This window comes from Apostichopus japonicus, chromosome 13 (genome assembly GCF_037975245.1).
Source record: "Apostichopus japonicus isolate 1M-3 chromosome 13, ASM3797524v1, whole genome shotgun sequence".
Lineage (NCBI taxonomy): Eukaryota > Metazoa > Echinodermata > Holothuroidea > Aspidochirotida > Stichopodidae > Apostichopus > Apostichopus japonicus.
In genome coordinates, this window is record NC_092573.1 from 3,595,001 (window position 1) to 3,616,858 (window position 21,858).

Here is a 21,858-nt window from a genome sequence, read left to right on the forward strand (position 1 = left end):
TCCTAATACTATTTACAAGTGTGCTATATTTTATGATTTTACGTACCGTCCATATATAGGATATTTATATTATATCATATTTTGCGATGCAGATACATGACCACACTACCCAAACTAATTTCAGAGCAGAGCAGACACACTTTAATGACGAGTCTGACATGACTAGTCGTTAAAGACTTGAAAAATCTCGAAAATATTTTTTTCTTACTGGTTGGTTGCTTCTGTGTGTATAACGAAACTAAGTACAAAAATGTAATGTATATAGCAAATGGAATTGACAGCAAGGCGATACAAACATCATACAAAGCAAAATAGTTATAGTGATGATATGGTTCACTGGCAATGTATATTAATACAGTCATTAAAATTGGCGACGCCATGCATGACTTCTGATATTCTACAGTTCCTTTCAAAATACGAGTCTCTAACTGAATCGAGACAGAAAACAAGAATCAGAGGAAACGCCATATGGTGATAATACAGAACAACAACACTGAATATTAGTACAGCGACCAGTAAAAAAAAAGAAGATTTCTCTAGAGTCACTTTGGTATATATTACACCATGAAATTTGGAAATGAAATTGGCGATGGAGAAATATTTCAAAATACCTAAAGAAATTGACCTAAAATGAAGGTGTTATTAAGCTACATAGGTTACAGTGTAATAGTTGACTGGATCCAAATTGGCCTATATGGTCAATGTGATGGAATGAGGGAGGGGGGGGGGTGAGGGGAGTAGGTGAGGATTATCAACCGAAATTGAGCACCTTTCTATGAGGTTAACGAACGTTCACTTGGCAGCGAAGAAGTTACAATTGTTGTAGAATTATATCATGAATCTTTAATTTAAGTTCTGAAACCATCACTGTAGACATTACTATACATGAGATATTGGAAATATGTTGGGAAAAGTCCTCAAGTTGTTGTACTTTGACTGATGTGGACTTTCAATGGTTAATACATGATTATGTGCATATATTGTTCGCCTACTTTTCAACTTCCACGAAAATGACAATACAGTGAATAAACATGACGATACCGAATAAGTGTTACATTATTCACTGTACCCATTCAAAGCGTGGGTTGCAGTCAATAAAAGCACCACAGTGTAATGTAAGTCTGTTTAAACTAAGGGGACCCGAATACATTATAAAGCCCGAGATGTATATGATAACCCTAACGGTTACAATGTAAATCACATGCATGGAACTGTGTATATGCCTACATGCCTTGATGAAACCAACACCATATCCCTAGCAACAGTTATTGCCAGTATTAAATATAAAAGTTACCAACGAACTTTTATCATTTTTTTTTTATTGTATTTACCAAACAGGAAAGGGTAAAAAGGGGACGTTGATGTATCATGCAGCTGTTTAGTTCCGTACTAGGGCATATGGGCACGCCGCGCGAGTTTGATAAAATTGGAAATTTGAAATTTCAGCTGGTACTGTTGGACACACGTCAAAATCAAGGCTATATTCACAGCACAGTGGTATAAGACTTATAACAGCAGATTAACCATATAGTTCTTTCGTTCACACGAAAGCGCCATTGATATAAATTAAGTTGTATAATTATGATGATGCTTGAATCGTGTGATTCAGATTCCATTTATGTGGGTATGTCGTTTCTATGTCAATGAGTCAGTATTTGGACAAAAGACAAAAACTATATTTCCGAACGATTCACAGTGATGACAATATGAATTCCTTTTGTATGACAGGTACACAGACAGAGAAACGAATATGCTGTATACGTCATGGAAACAACGGATTATTCTTCATGAGTTCAGAGTAAATAATGACCTGTTATAATTGATTCAGTGTATTGAATACAATGGTAAAAGTAAAGGCCACTGTTTTAGGAATATGTTGGAATAGCAGTAACCAAATTTGGTTTGTGTTTTGCTTAAAATATCTGTTTGAACAGAAAAAAAACGGATTCATTTCTTACCAAGAGAAGTGTGTGAACGTATTATGTAACCTTATACCTAAGATTAGAAGAATAGTCAAAATATTAAACGATTAATCATAATCAAAGAAAATGACAAGTCAATATATATGAGTTGATGATAGAGATATACTGAATCGATGTTTCCTATTGGAGCATATATTATGTGGAAATAGTATTGAAAAGTAGCCTAGTGTTAATTTTGTTCATAAATTCTCTTAAACCTATTCGGAGAACGAAATCGTGTCACGCATATATACTTTATGCTGCTAAGTCCGGGTTATTCGTGTGCAGTATATGCGACAATTATGCAAGCAATCAGCTGCTATTAATAGGAAATTAAACACAACACCCTTTATTTGGCAATACCGAATAATGCTGCATATACGGCATATATGGTCACAAGGGACTTAAGTGTGGCAAAAAAATTTTTTTTTACACGAGGCACCTCGATTCAGGCCGAGGCCTTCGCTATGATATCCCTGGGCTTTTCGTAAGATTATCCAGGCAGTTGATGTAACTTGGGGGTGTAATATGGCCTCTTCTCAGCCTCGCTCTTCGTTCAAAGGGATGCTATATGTATTATTAAGTGGTTGGGATATTTAATGTAAGGAATTCATGTCTCTCTATCGTTTCTTGTGAAAAGTGACAGCTAGGACTAACATGCAGCAATGACTAACATCAAACAAGGGGGTGATGTATAGTCAGTATATAGTCTATGTTGGTTCGTTTGACTTGGATAATATATATATGATAATATATATAAGGAAAACGATAAACAGGTTGTGACTTACCTTCGCGTATACCACCCACGATAACTCCGTTTCGATAACCATTACAACTATTCCAAACATGGCCACGACTAACGCGTAATCGCTCAACCTTTTTCTCTTTTCGAATAATGTTTTACGTAAGCCGAGTCTGTAACTTGTGCTGTTCGAGGCATGATTAAACTTGTTCTTACGACCCGACTTTCCGGTCGGATCTGCCACAAAAGTGGAGGAACTGTTCGGGGTGGACTTGAGAGGGATGTGATCGTTGGTTCCATTTCCTCTCATGACACTATTGATTTCACTCGGATCTCCTTTCCGCCTGTCCCGTATCCGTCCCCCTTCGCTCTTTAACGACAACGGTGTAAATCTAGGTATAACTCCGTTCACCAGTGCTGATCTGTGAGCTATGTTTACAAATTCATTGGTACAACGCCCCGCATTTCCACCTCGTCCTGTCGTGTATGTCAAAAACCTGCCAGAGGATGTTGTAGCTCCGCTTGGTTTTTTCGTAGTTGTGGCAGTGCCTCTCGAGTTTAGCTGCTCGTTCGTCGTCAAGCTGCCCGTGTGGATCTTCGCTAAATCCCCATGCTTACATTCCAAACAAGTCGGAGTTGAATCCCGCTGTTGTACGGCCGTATGATCGGAATCCCCCGGTACTGAGATACTAACACCTTGCTTCACTGGACGCGTAAAATCAATTGGATTACCGCTCTCTGGTAGTATACGGCGCTCTTTCTCACTGGTCGTAACAACAACCCTGCTGTTGTCTTGTGTTGTTGGGTTGCATGGTATTGTCTGCGTACCTGTGTCTACTATGGAAGGTTCACTGCACGGTAACAATTCGTACTGTTCTCGGCTATTGTTCCCACCAAACCGAGTCCAACTTCCACGAACACCGTGGGTTTCCATTATCTGGTCATTAGGCCTGCCACGGTTCGTAATTCTTCCATAGTTGTGAATTTTATCGCCAGCAGAGGGCGCTGCGCTCAGTTCGTACAGCTCATTATCTGTGTTTTCTTCATTAGCTTGCAAGGTGTCCACAGCTGTTGTAACTGCTGCGGTTTTTCGATGTTCAAGAACGTCCTCCCATATGTCGACTCCGTCCTCCTCGTCAAGCCATGAATTGACGCATCCCAAATTTGTATTCTTTTCACCGTTGAAAACGCTCAAATTCAATGCACAAGTGTAATCATTGTCGTCGAAATAATCCAGAGATTCCGTATCAGCAGTGTCTAGATCCGCGTTGCACGCATCTGATGATAGAGGAGGACCGGTCGATTGCTTATCCTCAGACAATTCATTTTCACTAATGATCGTCTTAGGCTGCTGTTCTCGCGTACAACATACATTATTGACTACGTCAATGCTAGCGCTATCCTGCGCGGTTGAGACCATTACGAAAGAGGTCATAATTGTACGTCAAGTGGCCAGTGAATCGCCTCTTTCATGTCGGAATTTTTCCCCCTATACGGGTATGCGACGTTGACCCTCTCGTATCTCAGTGTAGAGTAAATTTGTTAACCTGTTGAATGAAAAGAACAATGGATGGTTTGAAATCTCAATTCGTTTGGGGTTTAGTATTATAAAGCATAAATTACTGGGAAGGCGGAGAAGGAGGAGGGAACAACAGGTGGAAGATGCCACAGGTCCCTGTAATAATAATGAACACTTTCTGGATTTATCAGATATTCTACATGCACGCATTTGCTTTCAAAACAGTCAATACAATTCCTGACTGATTTTATGAAAGGAGAGATAAAGCCCATACAATTTGTTAGTCTGTTAATCTTTAATAATTGGCGGCATGATAGCGATGGCTTGACTTGAAAAAAAAGGATAAAAGCGTACAATTTACATTGAGTCTCGTTTTTTGCTGTCTTATCTGTTAAAGATTGATCAGGTTGTTGGACTATATATGTGTTTTTTTTTCTTTTCTCTTTTCTTTTTTGGGTTAATCAACGTGTGTAGTAGTAGTAGTAGTATACTCAGCCCAGTATTCTCACCGATTATGAGAGGTTTGCCTGCGATTAGTAAAGCTTTGCTCGATTTCTTTCATTGATAACCTTTGCCTTAATTCTTATAAAATAGAATGATTTATCGCCAGTATAACGTAACACAAACTATAAATCAAAGGTTACAATATCGACTGTAGCTGGCTGAGTTCTTTACAAATGTGTTTCCTTGGAATACTTCGAGGGATTTCTTTCTCCTTTTGTGTCATCTTTGTATTATAGATTTCAGGAGGACAATAGTCATTGAGAAAGATGAAGCTAAGGTTAACGAAATGGAAGAATGAGGCAAAAATAATAGAAAGAAATAAAAAATATAACCTTGGGTTTGTCCCTGGGAATCCATTCGTCTTTAGAAAACAAAAACATATCGTCATAATTTTAATAAAACACTGAAGCTGAAATATTAAATATCGTAAAGCTAGGCCATGTAACTTTGTTATATTTCAATCTGACATTAAAGCAATAAAATGCGGAACGATTCCTTTTTGTCTATATTATGTCGTTGACAAATTCTTCATGCTAACGATTAACCAATTATCCCAGATATTAATATCTTCGTCTGTTCGTCTTTACTCGAAAATCGTATCACTGTTCCATAGTCTGTTTAGTCACATTTCATTTGTTTTCAGGCGTAATGAATCAATTTTGATTAAATTACATCTATGTTTTACCGCGATCAACGTTTGCAAGTTTTGTAAGACGTTGACATAATTTATCGGTATTCGACATGTTGATTAACGCAGTAATGCTGGTTACAAAATTTACCTATGAGTGGGTTTTTTTTTTCACTTGCCGATAAGGATGAATGTATGGAAACGTTTCTATTTATCCTCCTCATTAACTTAACAGTGCTTAACATAAACATATAGACACTTTATGAAGACAATAATTACCATAACAAACTTATCTGATAGGAAAAATTATGGCTTGCAAGACTCAGAATATATGACATGCTTGGGAAGATTTAGTGAGTTTTAACAACCAAAACAAAAGATATTTTCAAGCACGGTGATTTTACAGAGATATAACAATAAATACCAGACATAAACAAAGAAGTATTGATATATTATTTGAACAGTTAAATGATGTTTTGTCTTCAACATGACTGAATATGAATATCCGTTCATGTTTATCGTTTCTCCCCACACTGGGTTTAGGAGGTCCACAGGAGTGGGCAGATCGGTCGGACAATCTGGCAGTGCCCAAAGCCCGGTGTAATTGGGGGGGGTGGATGGGAGGGGGGAGGACACTGTTATCCATCGCCTGCTAATTAAAACCGATATATTGTACGCTATATATGTGTACAAGTGTTGTTCCAATTTTGTACATTTTATTTAATGTTAACGAAGTTGAATTAAAAAATGGGCCGAAATCTCGACACTTTACCTTAGGAAATTACTCGAGTACCCCCTCCCCTCACTTTCCTATCGGCTGGCTATGTTGTTGGTGGGGTGGGGCGCGATGACGTGTTATGCCGCGGGGCCCAGATCACCGTCATTATTATCTCCTGCTTGTACAAATTGTCTTCGCTGTTATATAAATTAATTTCCAGTTTGATAACAGGTCATGCCGAATACTGTCTCCACGATGTCTCTCTCTCTCTCATCTTAATATAGATATTTTCTCCCTGGCAGATTGTTAATATCATTTGAATTGAACTGAAACAATGGTTATTACAACAATTGTAATATCATCATAAACATAACACAGAAGCGTTGCTATATTATTGGAAGAATACACCGTTGTTTATTTCAACTGTGATATCACGTTGATGATATAAACAAGTATCGCAAAGTAGATTTTCCAACCATAGCGTAACGAATTCAATTGTATACCTTTAAGATACTGTGCATATTGTATGTATAGGTAGAAACTTACATTCCTGAATTAACCAATCCTATCTTTATATGCACGCGTGTGAAAGCAACATTATTAAAAGATATTAATAGTAGATTCGAATATGGTTATATGTGATACTCTTGTCATCATTATACCATAAAGAGAAGAAATTGATACCGTCTATATTTAAATCATGATATATCACGATAGGATAGCTTCTATATTGAAGTACTTCCAACTTATTTATTTTCAATTTCTTGACACTTTAATATATTTCCCACTCAGGAACGAAAATTTTCTCAAGACCTTTCATCACCTAGCAAGAGACACATTGATACAAAATCCATCTGCTATATATCGGACATGAAATATCAAAGACGAAACGCTATAAAGACAAGCAAGGCCACAAAAGTTCCCACTTTTTTAATCTCAAATTTTTGTAATTTCACGCGGAATGATTCAGGAAAATTGCAATTCCATGCATTAAGCCTTTCTCATGTTCATCGAAGGGTCGAAAAGGTCAAAATTTGGGCAGAAAATAACCTGTGCGCTTTGTGCTTATAAAGTGTATTGTATATATATATATATATATATATATATATATATATATATATATATATATATATATATATATATATATATATATATATATGTATATGTATATGTATATATATATATATATATATATATATATATAACGTTGTTTGTGTGCCTAATACATACCTCTAATAATATCCTAAATGGCGGCGCTAGACAACATTTCAGGTATTGGAAAAGTTTAACGAACCACCTGTACCCATGGGTTATATTGAATATTTACATTGAAATGTGTTCGTGACTTATGAAAGGATGACAGCTAATGTAATTAACATAAATGTATCAATACTAAATGTTGCTTATCAAGAATCGATAATATAAAACACACTGAACAGTTAATCGGGGATCAGGGATATTGAAATGATAACCGAAAAGTGTATTTTGTTTTTTAAAAAGGTATTTTATAAACTGCCTAAACTTTATTTTCACCCATAAACTTTTAAATGCATGAAAAGACAGGAGAAAAACTAATATTAAAGGAATAACATTACAGACTGCTGAACTATAAAAGATATATATATATATATATAAACTATCTGCAGTGCATCAAAATTTGGTTATTGATTTGCATTGTGTAATGGTGACGTCAGAAAATCCAATTGTACTGTTTGCGTGTGTGGTATATCGTCATAGGCTATGGTACTTTTTTTTACCACCGTCCTCTTACCAAGAACAATATCATTAAGCATGAATTTAAACGGCTGGGAAGGAAACAAATTCTATTACATATATATTGAAGAAAATAACAAATGTTGAATTACAATTGAATGATCACTGTACCTCTTTACCCTTGGGAGTAATTCAATATAGCGGTAACCACGAATATCCATTTATAAACTTAGATTCATAATGTACGCATTTACATTTATTGATAATTGCTGTCCCAGTCGAACATGAATGGTATTCTGCGTATCATGTGATTGTAGACCACTTTCTCGCTAATTAGAAAAGTGTTTTAATATTTCTGTCGAACAAGAAACCGGTTTCTCCTTTGTTAGCGTAAGTTTCCTCCCATCGTTTAATAACTATATATCAGTCATTTGCCGATTGTAGATCTTGACAGGTTCAGTCCTACGAATATGAAAAACTTTAAATAAATAGAAAGTTTTCGTCAGCCCAATTAACGAAGAATAGTCGCTAAATGAACAGAACTCCTCTTGTCAATCGTCTCAAGCAGACGCTGTACAATATTATGCAAAAGGAGAAATTATGCTATAAACAACTTCACAATGTAGCATCAATTTTTCTTTATAAAGTTTTTTTTTCTATCACGTTTCTTACATAATCTGACAACAACGTGTTCCAATAAGTCGCCTTCATTTTGAGTATCCCTAGAATTTGTGTCACAATTAAATTGGATGAGTGCAAACACTAGCAAAAAAAAAACAAATAGATTTTTGAGGCAAATACATGAAATTTACATTTATATTGCACTCGAACTGTGTTTGTCCGTAGTCCGTAGTGTGATGCATGGAGAAAGAAAATATTTCGTATAAAAGTTAAACATCGCCCTCTTACCAAACTTGCCAGGGTAATTGCAAAATGCATAGGAACGGCTGAATCCGCTATCAGAAATGATAAAGTACGCAAGTTACGCAACATCATAAACACAAATTAAATTTAGTAAATCTGTTATAAAATCCTAAAACTATGTCTGTAGGCCGAATCAGGAAGAATATTTGATGGTGTAGGCCCTACATTCAATGCCCATCGCTTGGTTTTGCGAAAGAATGTCAATTATTTATAGCAGTGATCATATTATCGTAGTTCATTTAACGTAAACAAAAGAAGTCAATTTTTTTCATTTTAATATGTCATTTTTTATTTTCAAATAATGCATTGAAATGACTTTTAAACCTTTAACCCGCATCCATAGTGCCCCAACGAATCAACTTCAGATTAAACCTCTACCACTGAGAGGGCCACAAACCAGTTCGTTTTTCCCGACAAAAAAAATATATATAGAATCCTTCTCTGAGAAAGTATTCATCAAAAACTAAGCAATGAAGGCATACATGACGGCTGCAGGAATTATAAAATAAGATTCACGGAGATGGCCTTTTTGTTTTCTATAGATATTGTGACCACATTACTTTTTCGATTGTTACTGTCATCACAGATGTAAGGCCCGTCCATCATTGACAACTTTAATAACATTGTTTCTTCATCTGGATTACACCAAAAGGACATATACAATCATTCATAATCTGATGATGTTGAGAGGTTGTGTCTGTAAATATGAAAAGACAACCAAGTATATATGCAAGACGCAGAACGGTAGTAGAGTGGTGCTCACCGTTCATGGTTAGCGTTGTTACTCCAAAAAGAGTAAAAGTGGCATGGCTTATCTAAAGATTTAGTTCAAGCCTTGATGTCTTCCCTAATAGGCACAATTTGGCTCCAATATGACAGTTTCTTGACAAAATGAATCGCAAGCATAAAAGTATTTGTTAGTACTGTTTTTTTCTTTTCTTGTAGCAAACCATTGCACAACAATGTCTCTGATCACTACGCGGGTTCTACACATATGATATCGTGCGTTCTTGCAGGGCATATATTACATAGAGCTGAGTCCTTCTTACACACATGTGATTGGAGATAACTCTAGCAATCTGAAGCCATTGTTAATATCAAAAGTGCGCCCTCGTTCTTGGTTCAGTCACAAATGGGGCACCGTTAAAGTTATCTCAACCTTCTCGCGACGATATTAACTCAAGTGTTATCTTTGCCGTTGAAGTGTTCGACTAGATGAACACGTACGGGGACATATATGTGACTGTATACTTGAACTACATGCTATGTAAAGTATTACCAGGCAAGAACCGAATACATCATGATATGAGCTACATGGGTAAGTAATGATGCTGATCATGTGATGATGTACGAGGAAAAACAAATAATCAGCCGTGCGACATTAATGTCTTCATTCGAATCCAGTCATTCGACAAAAAATCCGAACTGCTAGCACTAAAAAATAATATTGATCTTTGGCATTGAATTGAACGAAGGTTCATTTCCTGGCGTCTGTAAAGTTGTTCCATATATCCTAGATGCGCAACATTGACCGGTGAAAAATTCGCCGTGAGGACTAATGTAGCTTTGGTTTTTTTTTTAAATTCAAGTGATTACAAACTTCTATGAGAGCGATAAAAAAAAATTGGCTGTTCTTAATGTACTTTTAATTACAGTTTCAAGGTATCTCGTGCAAAGGAATTTTTGGAACTCACATGTGGAAACTTTAACAGGAATTTGAATGTCAGACAGGTGGATATCGTCTGCTGTGACAAGATTTGAAATATCATCGACACATAGCATACTCATCAGTTAGTTCGAGTACTTCAAGACGAGGACCTTGATAAGCTAACTTTTTATGACATTAAGCCATAAAGACCATGGTTACAAACATCACTAGTATAACAGTTTAACCAGGAATTTAAAATATCTACAAATATTAAAATTTGTTATATCATATTATTAAGAACAATTAACAGAAATAAAATAGCCTATGTTGCCTTCTCTTGGATATCGATTAAACAATAGATGATAATAATCATGATTTACCAGAAAATGGAAGTTCTAATCGAAAGTCCGCACAACCGGTTCTCTCCAAATGGTTGTAGATGGTGTCCATTATTTGAACTCATATAGATCAACCAAAAGTTGGTCAGCAGAAAATCTCCGAGTTTGTTAACATTACTAAATAAATTGATCGATTAGTTTCAATATTCCTAACCTTAACTTGGTCCCTAAGTTATATGTAATAGGTAATGTGACGTAATAAATGCAAGAAAAAAGCTGATCCATGCGTGCTAAATTTGCACATCTTGATTATAAATTACTCAAAACGTCTATAGCCAGGAAATATAGTTGGAAGTATACGTGTCATAAAATGTATTACAAGTACACAAATCAGAGCATTTCTCTAATATCTCTATAAACTACCGGTATTTTTCACTTTCTAATAGACATTGTTTTTAATTCTTGAATAATTATTTACTGCGCAAAATTGTTTGGCAAGCCTGCATTTGAATAGAGTATTTGAATAGCGAAACGTTACATATATTAAAAAAGAACATTTCTTCTTCTTCTTCTTCAAAATTGCCCTCGATGGTAAAGCCACAAGCACACTATATCGTTTTCATTGGATGTCATGCACAGACTGTTGCAGGCGTTTACTTGGTGAGGCAACATTATCTTGCAGTCATATATAACATAACAATGACATGATTGTCAATACAGGACAAAGCTGTTGAGTTATTATTACATTATAAACAGCTGTAGACAGCAACAGCGAGAATTTAACTCTTTATAAATGAATACAGAATCACATTTGAGTGCCCTCAGACACACATGATTGTATAGGTTGTTCATTTAATGTTCTTATCGTTTTATTCATGTGTGTGTTACACTTATTAAACTTATTATAGCAGCTTAACATTATAAATATTGTATAGCTACAAACAAAGAGCCGTTCGTTTCAATATCACTTTGTCTCTGAAGTTTAAAGTATAAAAAAAACCCGAACCGTTAAAATCATACATTTATTGCAGTCTTCATCTGATACATAAAACTTCACTTCAGGAAAAAAAAGATTTCTATTTACAACTTTAACTCTGCCTAGATTCTTTTACAGAAAGGGAATCGACCTTGAATAGAAATAATTTAGAATTATAATTAGTAAAAAAGAAATTACATGTAGAACTGTTTCTGTTACATCGATATTCACTTCAACACACTAATGTTTTGCAACTCGTATATATACACGGGAGAGTGTAACCTATTACCGATGCAATTAACTATACGTCACCTATATACCACACATACTGGTATGTTCACTTTATCAAAATATGTTTCCAACTCCACAATCACGAAAGACTGTAACCTATCACAGGTGCAATTAAATATGTCACCTATACCACTAACATGGGTATTTACCTGTGCGAAACACTTAATTCTCACAATGTTGTTGTTTTTTTTACCAGGAATTCCGTAACCTCTATAGCCCTCTAATATATTGCTGTTAAAGTAAGTTTAAACGTCACTTTAAAATACTCTACATTGGCGGTGGATGCCTACCCATATTTCAATCAGTTAATGATTGGACCCCTGCAGAGATAATAGAATGTGTCTGGGGTGGATGGCCCCATCTGACAACATTACAACTGCCTGGCCATTTCAGACTGCTAATTTCCTAGCAGTTTGTGACGTCATCTTCATTCAAGATGGAGACGTGCAAAAATTTAAGGTAGATGAATGTAAATGCCTGCATATTTGATTAATTGTTGGCTATAAAGTACAGAGGTGCCAGTTCGATCGAAGTCTTGAAATTTACACAGATGTATGAATCAAATTTTCGAGGGTTAATCGCTCATCTCCCATGATTCTATTACATAGTTCATATGTGTATTAACGTGTACAAAGAGTGCTAAAACCAATACAATGAATGAATTATACGTACTGACTACAGTATATCTAATTATGTTAACGATACTTCACCTCATTCTCTACCGGTCTACGGTGTACTAATTTAATGAGCTATTACATTTAAAAAAAAAATCGAGCGTCTATAGGTTTTGCGTACGCTTCTTTACGACAAACTATGTTGCACTATTCGTCACGCATAGGAAGCAAATACCAACATGTTACTTAGATTATATACAGAGTCTTAATCATTGAAGACACATGAAGCACTGGCTGCTTAAACGAATGGGACAACTTTATGAGAACAATAACACGTGTTGTTTCCCTCGAAGAATATGCCAGAGTATATTAAAGATTCACGTGATATCTGTCACGGCGACGTTATCACTAAAAATAACCCATTACGTAGTTGTTTTTATATATATATATATATCAGGGTAATGATTTTCTATTCAATAATCAACTGAAACACCATCTTTTTCAATGCAATCATTGTGCTGGTGAAACGTGCGTTTCTAATCGTTTACAAAACCAGTTATATGTAAGGTGCATTACAATATTACTTCTAGGTGTGCATACAATGGGGTGTAAGGTGTGCACAAGCCCCATCCCCCCCCCCCTGCCCTTCCCCAACCCGACCGCAATCCTATACTTTTGCCCTCTCACAAAATGCAAAAGCTGCTGGTATAGCACAACTTTACGTCTAGAACTAATTATAGACCAAATGCATATTCTAAATATGCCTTCGAATTTTCATTGTCACACATTTTGGTTTATTTGTTTCTGGCGAAGTTTTCCTGCAGTCTTCTACTTAGAAGTCGACTTAACGACCACACGGCCATCCTGTCATTTTATAAAATCCTGGATAACTTTAACTTTCAAAGGATATGAGGCACATCAATGTCATAGGCTGGACAATTTGCCATGTCTCTAAGTCGTTATTCAGAAACCGTACAAGAATCAACATAAGACGTTTCACGTGTGCACCTGATTGATACATACAATACAGTTTAAGTCTGTCGACGTTTACTGTGGAATTGTTTGAGAGACATACATTACCCGTTGACATGTTGTTAAGGACTTACTTTATGGATGTTCTGTACATCTGTTATGATATTACAACATTATGACCGATTATATGAATATGGATGGCGGGAGATTGAATGTTTCAGCGCAGACATCTGTTGCGATGATTACTGCATGTGCAATACCATGATATTTTTAAACTTGTAATCACTAGAAGAATCCAAACAAGCACTGCGGTATCGAGTCAACTGTAGGAGAGATTTGTGGTTGCAAAATTCAACGATATGGATAAGCTCATAAACAAACCTTTCCAACAGTATATGGAAAAATTGAGAGATAAAATGTCCATATCTTCATCAATGATATACTGTATTATAATATTAAAATTGTAAGTGGTGAAGGATACACACGCAAACTCCAATGGATGATTCGACTCCGTGATATGATTAAGAGATATTCATATTTCATTTTATAAATTGATTTCATTGTATGATGGGATTGACACGTAACTTCCTTCCTTATTTGGATTAATTTCCTTTCACCTTTTGCACTATTTATTTTGTCAACCGAGGAAAGAATTAATTTTAATATTAAATTATATTCCTTCGCCATCCCTATTTACGATAAGAAATGCAACATCACCCAAAATATTTGCTTTATTCAAAATGATACTATAAGAAATTTGTCTCACGACGCCAACCCGCCCCCCCCCCATCCCCACCTTCCCTGACCCTAAACAAGCCACATCACTGTACTATAATGAACCATATTATTAGTTCATAGTGATCAAGAAACTTTGAAGGGAGTTCAATGTCTTTTTTTTTAAATAATTACTTTCTTTTACGAAATCACCACTAGCAAAATACTAAAATATATGAAACAATCACGTATACCTATCCCTCGTTTACCAGTAGAAACTAATACAACTCCATACACTTATCAATCTGCATTTTATCTTTATTTTAAGAATGAATACTGAATGGGGTTTTCTTATGAATACTTATCCGTAAAACTCTATATCACTGGGCTCTTCCTCTCTTTTTGTTGAGAGACAATAGCAAAGGAAATCGAATATATTGATTTTCAAAGCTTTTCAAAGGGCTTTCGTAAAAACTTATGGCTATGCCCAGATACTCAGAAATAAGTCATCTTTGTACGCAGATCGAGGTAAATGATCTTCTTCTATGTTTATTGGCCAATTTCATTTCACGGCTTGTCCAATCTATCATATCTAAGATTGGCACTAATAGACGTAGGCAAAGGCGGAAAAAACAAATCAAATTGGGCGACTGTCATCATCAAAGCCAAAAAAATCGATAGCTGTCTCATGGAATCAAATATTTTAGAAATCTACCGTACTATATAAAGGACAGATACAATTTAGATATTTGATGATATATTGACTGAAACCACTGGGATTATTGGTTCAATATGTTGGTAATACTTATATGTAGGCATTAATAGAAATGACTAAAAATTGACATTGGAATAGAGACAATGGTAATGACTCTATTCATAGAGGAAGAAAAGATGGTGAGGAGGAGGAGGTGGTGGTAGTAGACCAGATCTCTGTTCATCCGAAAGAGTAGCAGGGTTTGAAATGTAGGTATACAATCGGCGTAAATCTATTCTATCTAGGTGCATTTCATCTCGATGGTGCAACCTTTCGGGTTTGTCTTTTCTTTAAATACGATTAAATTGATTAAAAATCCCGACCGAAATAAATCAGCTGTCAGTCAGTAAATTGTCCAAATGACTAATAGGTCAACTCACAAGGTGTATCGTTCGAAGAGAGCAAAAAACTGTTAACAAATTGCTTATCTCCCGCACAAAGACTATGTATGTAAATGAAAAACAAGAAACAGGGTCTGACATTTTCAATCCTAAAACGAAGTCGAAAGGGAAACAGGTTAAATAGATAAATGGGACGTACAAGTGAATGGAACAAGTGGAAAAGACGTCAGGCCTTTTAACTTTCAAACTGTCATTAATGGTTTTTGGCACCCGGATTCTCATGCCTTTTTCGGTTAAAACTGTTAAAGGGTGACGAACCTTTAATTAGTTGCAACCGACCTCTATATATGTATCACGATAACATACGTTAAAAACATTAAAAGTTACACATGTATTGCTGGTTGACTGGTGAGTCGTTGAAATTGGCAGACTTTAAGCGTTTTGCTGTAAAGCGTGATCCACATTCTTTTAGAATGCGCGCGAAAATATTTTTCGGAACCTGTAGAGTAGTCTGGTGAGTCAATATTTACGCAAATGTTTGTGTCGCTGACTATATTCTGCATGTTTGTAATTCCTTCTCAGTATATAGGAACTGTTCGCCAGTTTAACTCATATCAGTTTTAATTGATGAACGGGTACTCACCTTTAACATTTTTAATTGATAAAGCCAAGAGAATCAGGTGTTTCTTGTAAAATGTCCTTCGTAAAGGTTTTCGCTCACCTGAGGGTTCTGGTAGAATCTACTTGATAGGCTTAGTAGTTCAGCTACAGACTTTTAGTATTATTATTTTTCTCTTTTTTGTTTCGGTTTTTTTTTTTCGGTTATATTATTTCTCCTCTCCCGCTTATTGACAATTAAATATCGAATGAATTCATTGTTGTTGTTTTTCTCCTACACATGGCATTAGTGAACGTTCTTACTGCCTCTTCTGGAAAATAATCCAGAGGTTGTCTAAGTTTACTCAATGATTATTGCAAATATTTTCAAAATACGGTTCAATCCCAATAGGTTGCATTAAGCAAGAGAAAACAATTATTTTAACGCTTACCTTCACAATAATATCGAGTCAGGAGATAATGCCGTGTTATTGGTTGCTTCATTGAGTTTTTTATATAAATCTCATTTGTCAATGTTTCTCTGTTTTGTTACTATGGTGATAGGTTTGACCATAAAATTTAAGAAAGTGTTTGTTGGGCTGAACGGAAATTATGCACACAAATAAACCCGTTATGATTGCATTTGTACATTCCAAATATGAGAATCGGTTGTATTTTTGACAGGTTTAAAAAAAACACACAATAATTGTTATAATTGCTTTGGCTTTATTTGTATCATAAAACATTGCTATTAAAATGTAGCAAAACTATTATGTCAATATGGAAATACATTTTGGGAATAACACCTCTGTTTGGGACTAATTATTATCGTAAAGTAATAGCATAATCACAATCTTGACTAGACATTTACTTATTATTTAAATAAGCAGTACTATATTACTCTACGTTTAAGAGGTCCTGCTTCAGGCTGGTGAGTGAAATTTTGGAAAAATTAAACGATGCCCCACCAAGCTTTCTTAAGAAAACAAATCCCAACTAACTACTTTGAGTTCAACAATCTTCGTGTATGTATTAGGACAAAGAATTTGTTTTAAATTTACATCAGAGAACTTCTTCCTGATGGCGCACACTGCATATATTATCAAAGAAACGTTATTATCACCAACGGAAACAGTTAAGTTACAATGTAACTTAGTTACCGAATAATATTAAGCACACGTCATTATTGTAAGTATTCTCTTATCGCTCAATAATTTTATACCATGCGTAAAATCACCATCGAAGGTGCTCGACGTTAGTGTGAACTACAAAGCACTCCTTTGATTCGTTTCCTTTCAAGGAAAACAAGGCAACACAGAAACCTTACCGATTTGACTATTGCTTGAAATTATTATTATTACTTGAAAAGTTTTTGCTGTTCATAGAAACAATTTATTCAAAGGAGCTCCATCCAGAAGACATATAGGCCTAGAAATGACGTATATAGCCAGGACAGTGACGTAAGCATGATGTAATTAGATACGGTATGAATTTTAATTTGTTGAAATACAAGGGACAAAGGCGATAAATCTCTCTTTTCCTTCTTTCTTTCTTTTGTAACCTACAGTACTTTGCGAAATTTGACAAATTATTGCGAAATTTATCATTTAACCGTTACAATACTGTAGACCAGGGGTTCCCTAACTGGGGTGCATGAACCCCCAGAGGTGCGTGAGTTCATCCCAGGGGATTCGTGAGACGTTTCTGAAAGTCAAAACTAGAGTACTTTTGTTGAACTAAAATCTGATATATCATATAATTTAGTAATGTACAAAAGTCGTACCTATCGAAAAACTATAATATTACACTATGAACTTGATCTATTACGAAGCACTGTTTTGAGTATTATAGTATAATAATGACTCAGATCGTGTCTCGAAAAGTTGGGGGTTCGTGGACAACTCTGACATCCACAGGAGGTTCGTGGGGGGGGGGGGGGGTAAAGTTAGGGAAACCCTGCTGTAGACCTAAATGAATGAACATATGTTAAATTCTGTAATATTTGTTTGGAAATAATACTGACGTCCATCAGTAATTTACGACCGACCATACATAGTTGACATGTCGATATTGTAAATCATTGGCACTTTTGCCAGATATTGACAGTTTTGGAATATATGTTTAACTTGATTTTCATATGTTTGTGACAATATTTGTGTTTACTAAGTTACCCAAAACTGGATCAATAAAGATTGAAAACTGTTTTGCAATGTTTGTGGACACGAGAAAAATTGAACATCTTCTATGGTTTGAATGCTTCAGACAAACATAACTTTATATTTCTGACTGACCAGTCGACAGGAGCTAGTTACGTAGTAATATATTGTGGAAATTAAAAAGACTACTCTAATTGAGACGAAGGACAAATAGCAAACAACGTTTCATAAGAAGCTTGCATCATACCACGTCACACTTTAGAACGTTCTCATTATATGTGACGTCACAAAACGTCATACGTACGGGATATATTCCACATTACTTTGCATCGATACGATATGGGTTTTTTTTTATTCCTGTAACAATTACGCAAATGTCAATGGCATTATTAAACTCACAATTTCATTGTCCTGTCCTCCAACTATACGATTTTCTGTAACTAAATAATAGCTTTATTGGATCCAATCAAACTAACTAGCGACTGGCCAATTGTTGGCTCTAGACATCTCTCTAGCTATAAACGTTGTAAACAGCATACAAAATACGGCTGGTGGATTTCAAAGCACAACCTATTTTGTTTGTCCGAACAAACATGAGCTCAGGTTACGTCCTTGGCTATTGAAATCTCGGATGTATTATTACCGACAACTAATTTGATTTCTTTCATTTATTAAAGTAATTATCCAAATTTGAAAGAAACACGTGAGATTTTAGTTAGATTTGTGTTTCCCACACACTAGTATTTTGTCATTGACATTTCCCTTTACCAAGTAAGATCAACATTCTTGGAACATATTGACATGTATAGTTCTATAGGATAGCTTTTTAACAACCAATTAAATCAAGCGAAGTTTCAAGAGTTGCAATCAATAAAATAGAGAGCCTTGTTGTCAGAGAATGGTTGACGTCAATAAAATGTTTTTCATACAGCTGGTTGCGCTTCAATCGCAAAGTTATCTCGCTGTCCGCAACATCTTCGAACAAACACTAAAATATTGTGAGGTTATGTCACCACAGATTATTACAAATTACCTTTCATATGTTTTCATGTTTCTAGCAAATGAGTTGCTAGTCAGCCAGTTGTGACAAATTTCCAATGCTAATACCACTGTATACTGTGTCGTCATATCATGCTTCAAAGCACTCGTACTGTACAGTATGAGCAGTTTTTAACCTTTGTCTGATTCTAATGCTAATAGCACTCTATACTGTCCTCTCATACCATGCTTCAAAAGCACGCGTACTGACAGATTGAACAGTTCCTAACCTTTGTCTGATAGAAACATTGCTCAAAATATCACTAACAGTGATTTGAAGCGTAACGTGGAGAAACTTAGAGAGAGGATTGTCGCTATGAACTATGACCTGGCTATTCTAGCACATATAGCTTCTTTTGCTTATGCTAATCTGGGCTGATGTTCTTGTCTCATCATGGAGTTATAAACAGTCTGTTTATAGCTCCATGGTCTCATGAACTATCGAGGCTATAAATATCAGCAAATCGCATCCTCCTGAAGAAATACGCAGTATACTAGCTCAGAGTGAAATTGGTGGGAGGTCTAATGTGTTATGACAACAACCAGTTGCCATAACGACGTGAACCTGTAAGGGAATTATAACACTAATTATTTTTGTGCATTTAAGAAGTCAACAGCTAGTCATCTTTCGCCTTGAACTGCAGGTTACACGTGACCAACTCGTATTGCTGAAAGCTACAAGCACGTTAATTGATAGGAAAAAAAATAATTGAAAAAATTAAGACACAGTCTAAATACAAGTGCAAATAGGTTTGACAGAAAAAGACGATTAAAATAATGAAAATGCATAACAAACACGACGATGTTATTATATACGCAATTGATTGTGATTATGCAAATGAATGTAGGGGATATATCAGAGATATATCAGTTCGCCTTTAAATAGGACAATAAAATGTAGCAGGCAATAGCATATAGTTTGTACAGACTGCCTTGTTCGGTTTCTTGTTACCATGGAAACTTGCTAACACAAATATTGAGACCAACTTACGAATACCAAAGTACAATTAATTGCCTAAGAAAACGTTGAAATGTATTTAGTAAGGTTTTTTATGCTTTGTGACTAATTTAGCATATCTAACAGTCTGTCTAAGTCAGCACACATATAGTCCAGGAACATGTAGCGTGAGAGATTCCGTTACATTATATATTCGATGAAAAAACTGATGATGAGCAATATTTACTGTTAATACATTTGCAGTAATATTTAATAAGGACCATTTCAACGATACCTTTCATGAAAATTTGTCTGCATCCGTGACTTTCCTTTCCCTTGAACATTATAGTTTCCAACAAACATATATACTGTCAGCACTATCAACACACGATATGCATACCGATACCGCATATGCATTTATGTATTACGATGGTCTGCAGCATTAATGATTTTGATATGCAGGTGTGCCAACGACGTGACAGTTTATTTACATATAAACCTTGATTGTTGTACAATATGACAACGTTTGTTTTAATACAAATGAAATATGGGTGATATTTCAATAAAATGATACTTTATATATGACACTTCCAGTAAACATATAGTGATAAACTAAAAGAATGAACATTAAAAAATTATAGATTTTGAATGTGCGAGCAGGTTAATAGCTTCAACTAATACACAGACAATACATACATATATATATATATATATATATAGTTATATATACATACACACACATGTATATATACATGTTATACAAGCAGTTCTACAGTAGAAAAAACCTTTTTCTTTGGCTATATATAGTTATATTTATATATATATATATATATATATATATATATATATACATACACACACATGTATATATACATGTTATACAAGCAGTTCTACAGTAGAAAAAAACCTTTTTCTTTGGCTTCTGTAGTTAATAATATGGTTGAAGTATTCACAAAACAAAATGTAATCATTTTGCGCATGAAATCGCATCGTTCTGTAGTAAATAACTGGTAGAGTTTTCTCTTCACAATCGCAACAAAGAATTATTCTGACAATGACAATTTTCAACCACATAATTTTGATCATTTTCATTACCATCTTTATCACAATGTTTGCCCTTGAAAGCCAAATTGTCCTCAGCCCAATACTCGATGTCTTCCTTTCGGGTAGATTATTGTTAAAACTTAAACCCAAAATATAATGATGTAGGTCAGAGCCTTATAGGTGAACTATAGCATGATGTTACGAGATAAAAAAATTTTCTCAATCATTGCTCATAAATGAAATAAAGTAATGAGTATCAGCCGTTGAAATCACCTGTTGTTTTCACTCATGACTTAGATTTCTGAATATTTTTCTTCGGCAGGTAAGAAATTGCTGCTGGAGGCAGGGGGTACAATTCAAAGAGCAGCAAGATTTTTATTTCATTTTGGTTTTCTTCCAACTCTAGCGGCGAAACAAGATGACGTAAATTTTTGCTACCATGGTTTTCAAGTAACTATGAATCGAAAACTCTCTTTGCCTTGAGCAGTTAAGGTTAAATAAAGTTTTGATTGGTTACCAAAAAGGTACCTTGATTTCCCTTTTGGCCTCTTTGTTCAAAATTACCAACAAAGCGAAATGTCCAAAAAGATACATCATCGATTAATGTGTAGTTTAGACTATCGTCTTGTACTATTTTTGCTCGTTGTATTTCGAACAATCAGTTTATACAAAATGGAGGATAATGAAGTGTTTTAAGACACACTCAAGTTTGTTTTACATTCAGACTTA

At 35.2% G+C, this 21,858-nt stretch overlaps 1 protein-coding gene across 2 annotated transcripts in view; it reads right to left on the bottom strand.

Moving 5' to 3' along the window:
* The window catches only part of LOC139978599 (small conductance calcium-activated potassium channel protein 3-like), a 129,283-nt gene that overhangs the window by 87,381 nt on the left and 20,044 nt on the right, over nt 1–21,858 (bottom strand). For both annotated transcript variants that reach the window (XM_071988937.1, XM_071988938.1), the window contains exon 2: nt 2,750–4,250. In XM_071988937.1, the coding sequence (XP_071845038.1) occupies nt 2,750–4,138 (1,389 nt within the window). In that variant the 5' untranslated portion in view covers nt 4,139–4,250. The remainder of the gene's footprint in view (nt 1–2,749; nt 4,251–21,858) is intronic.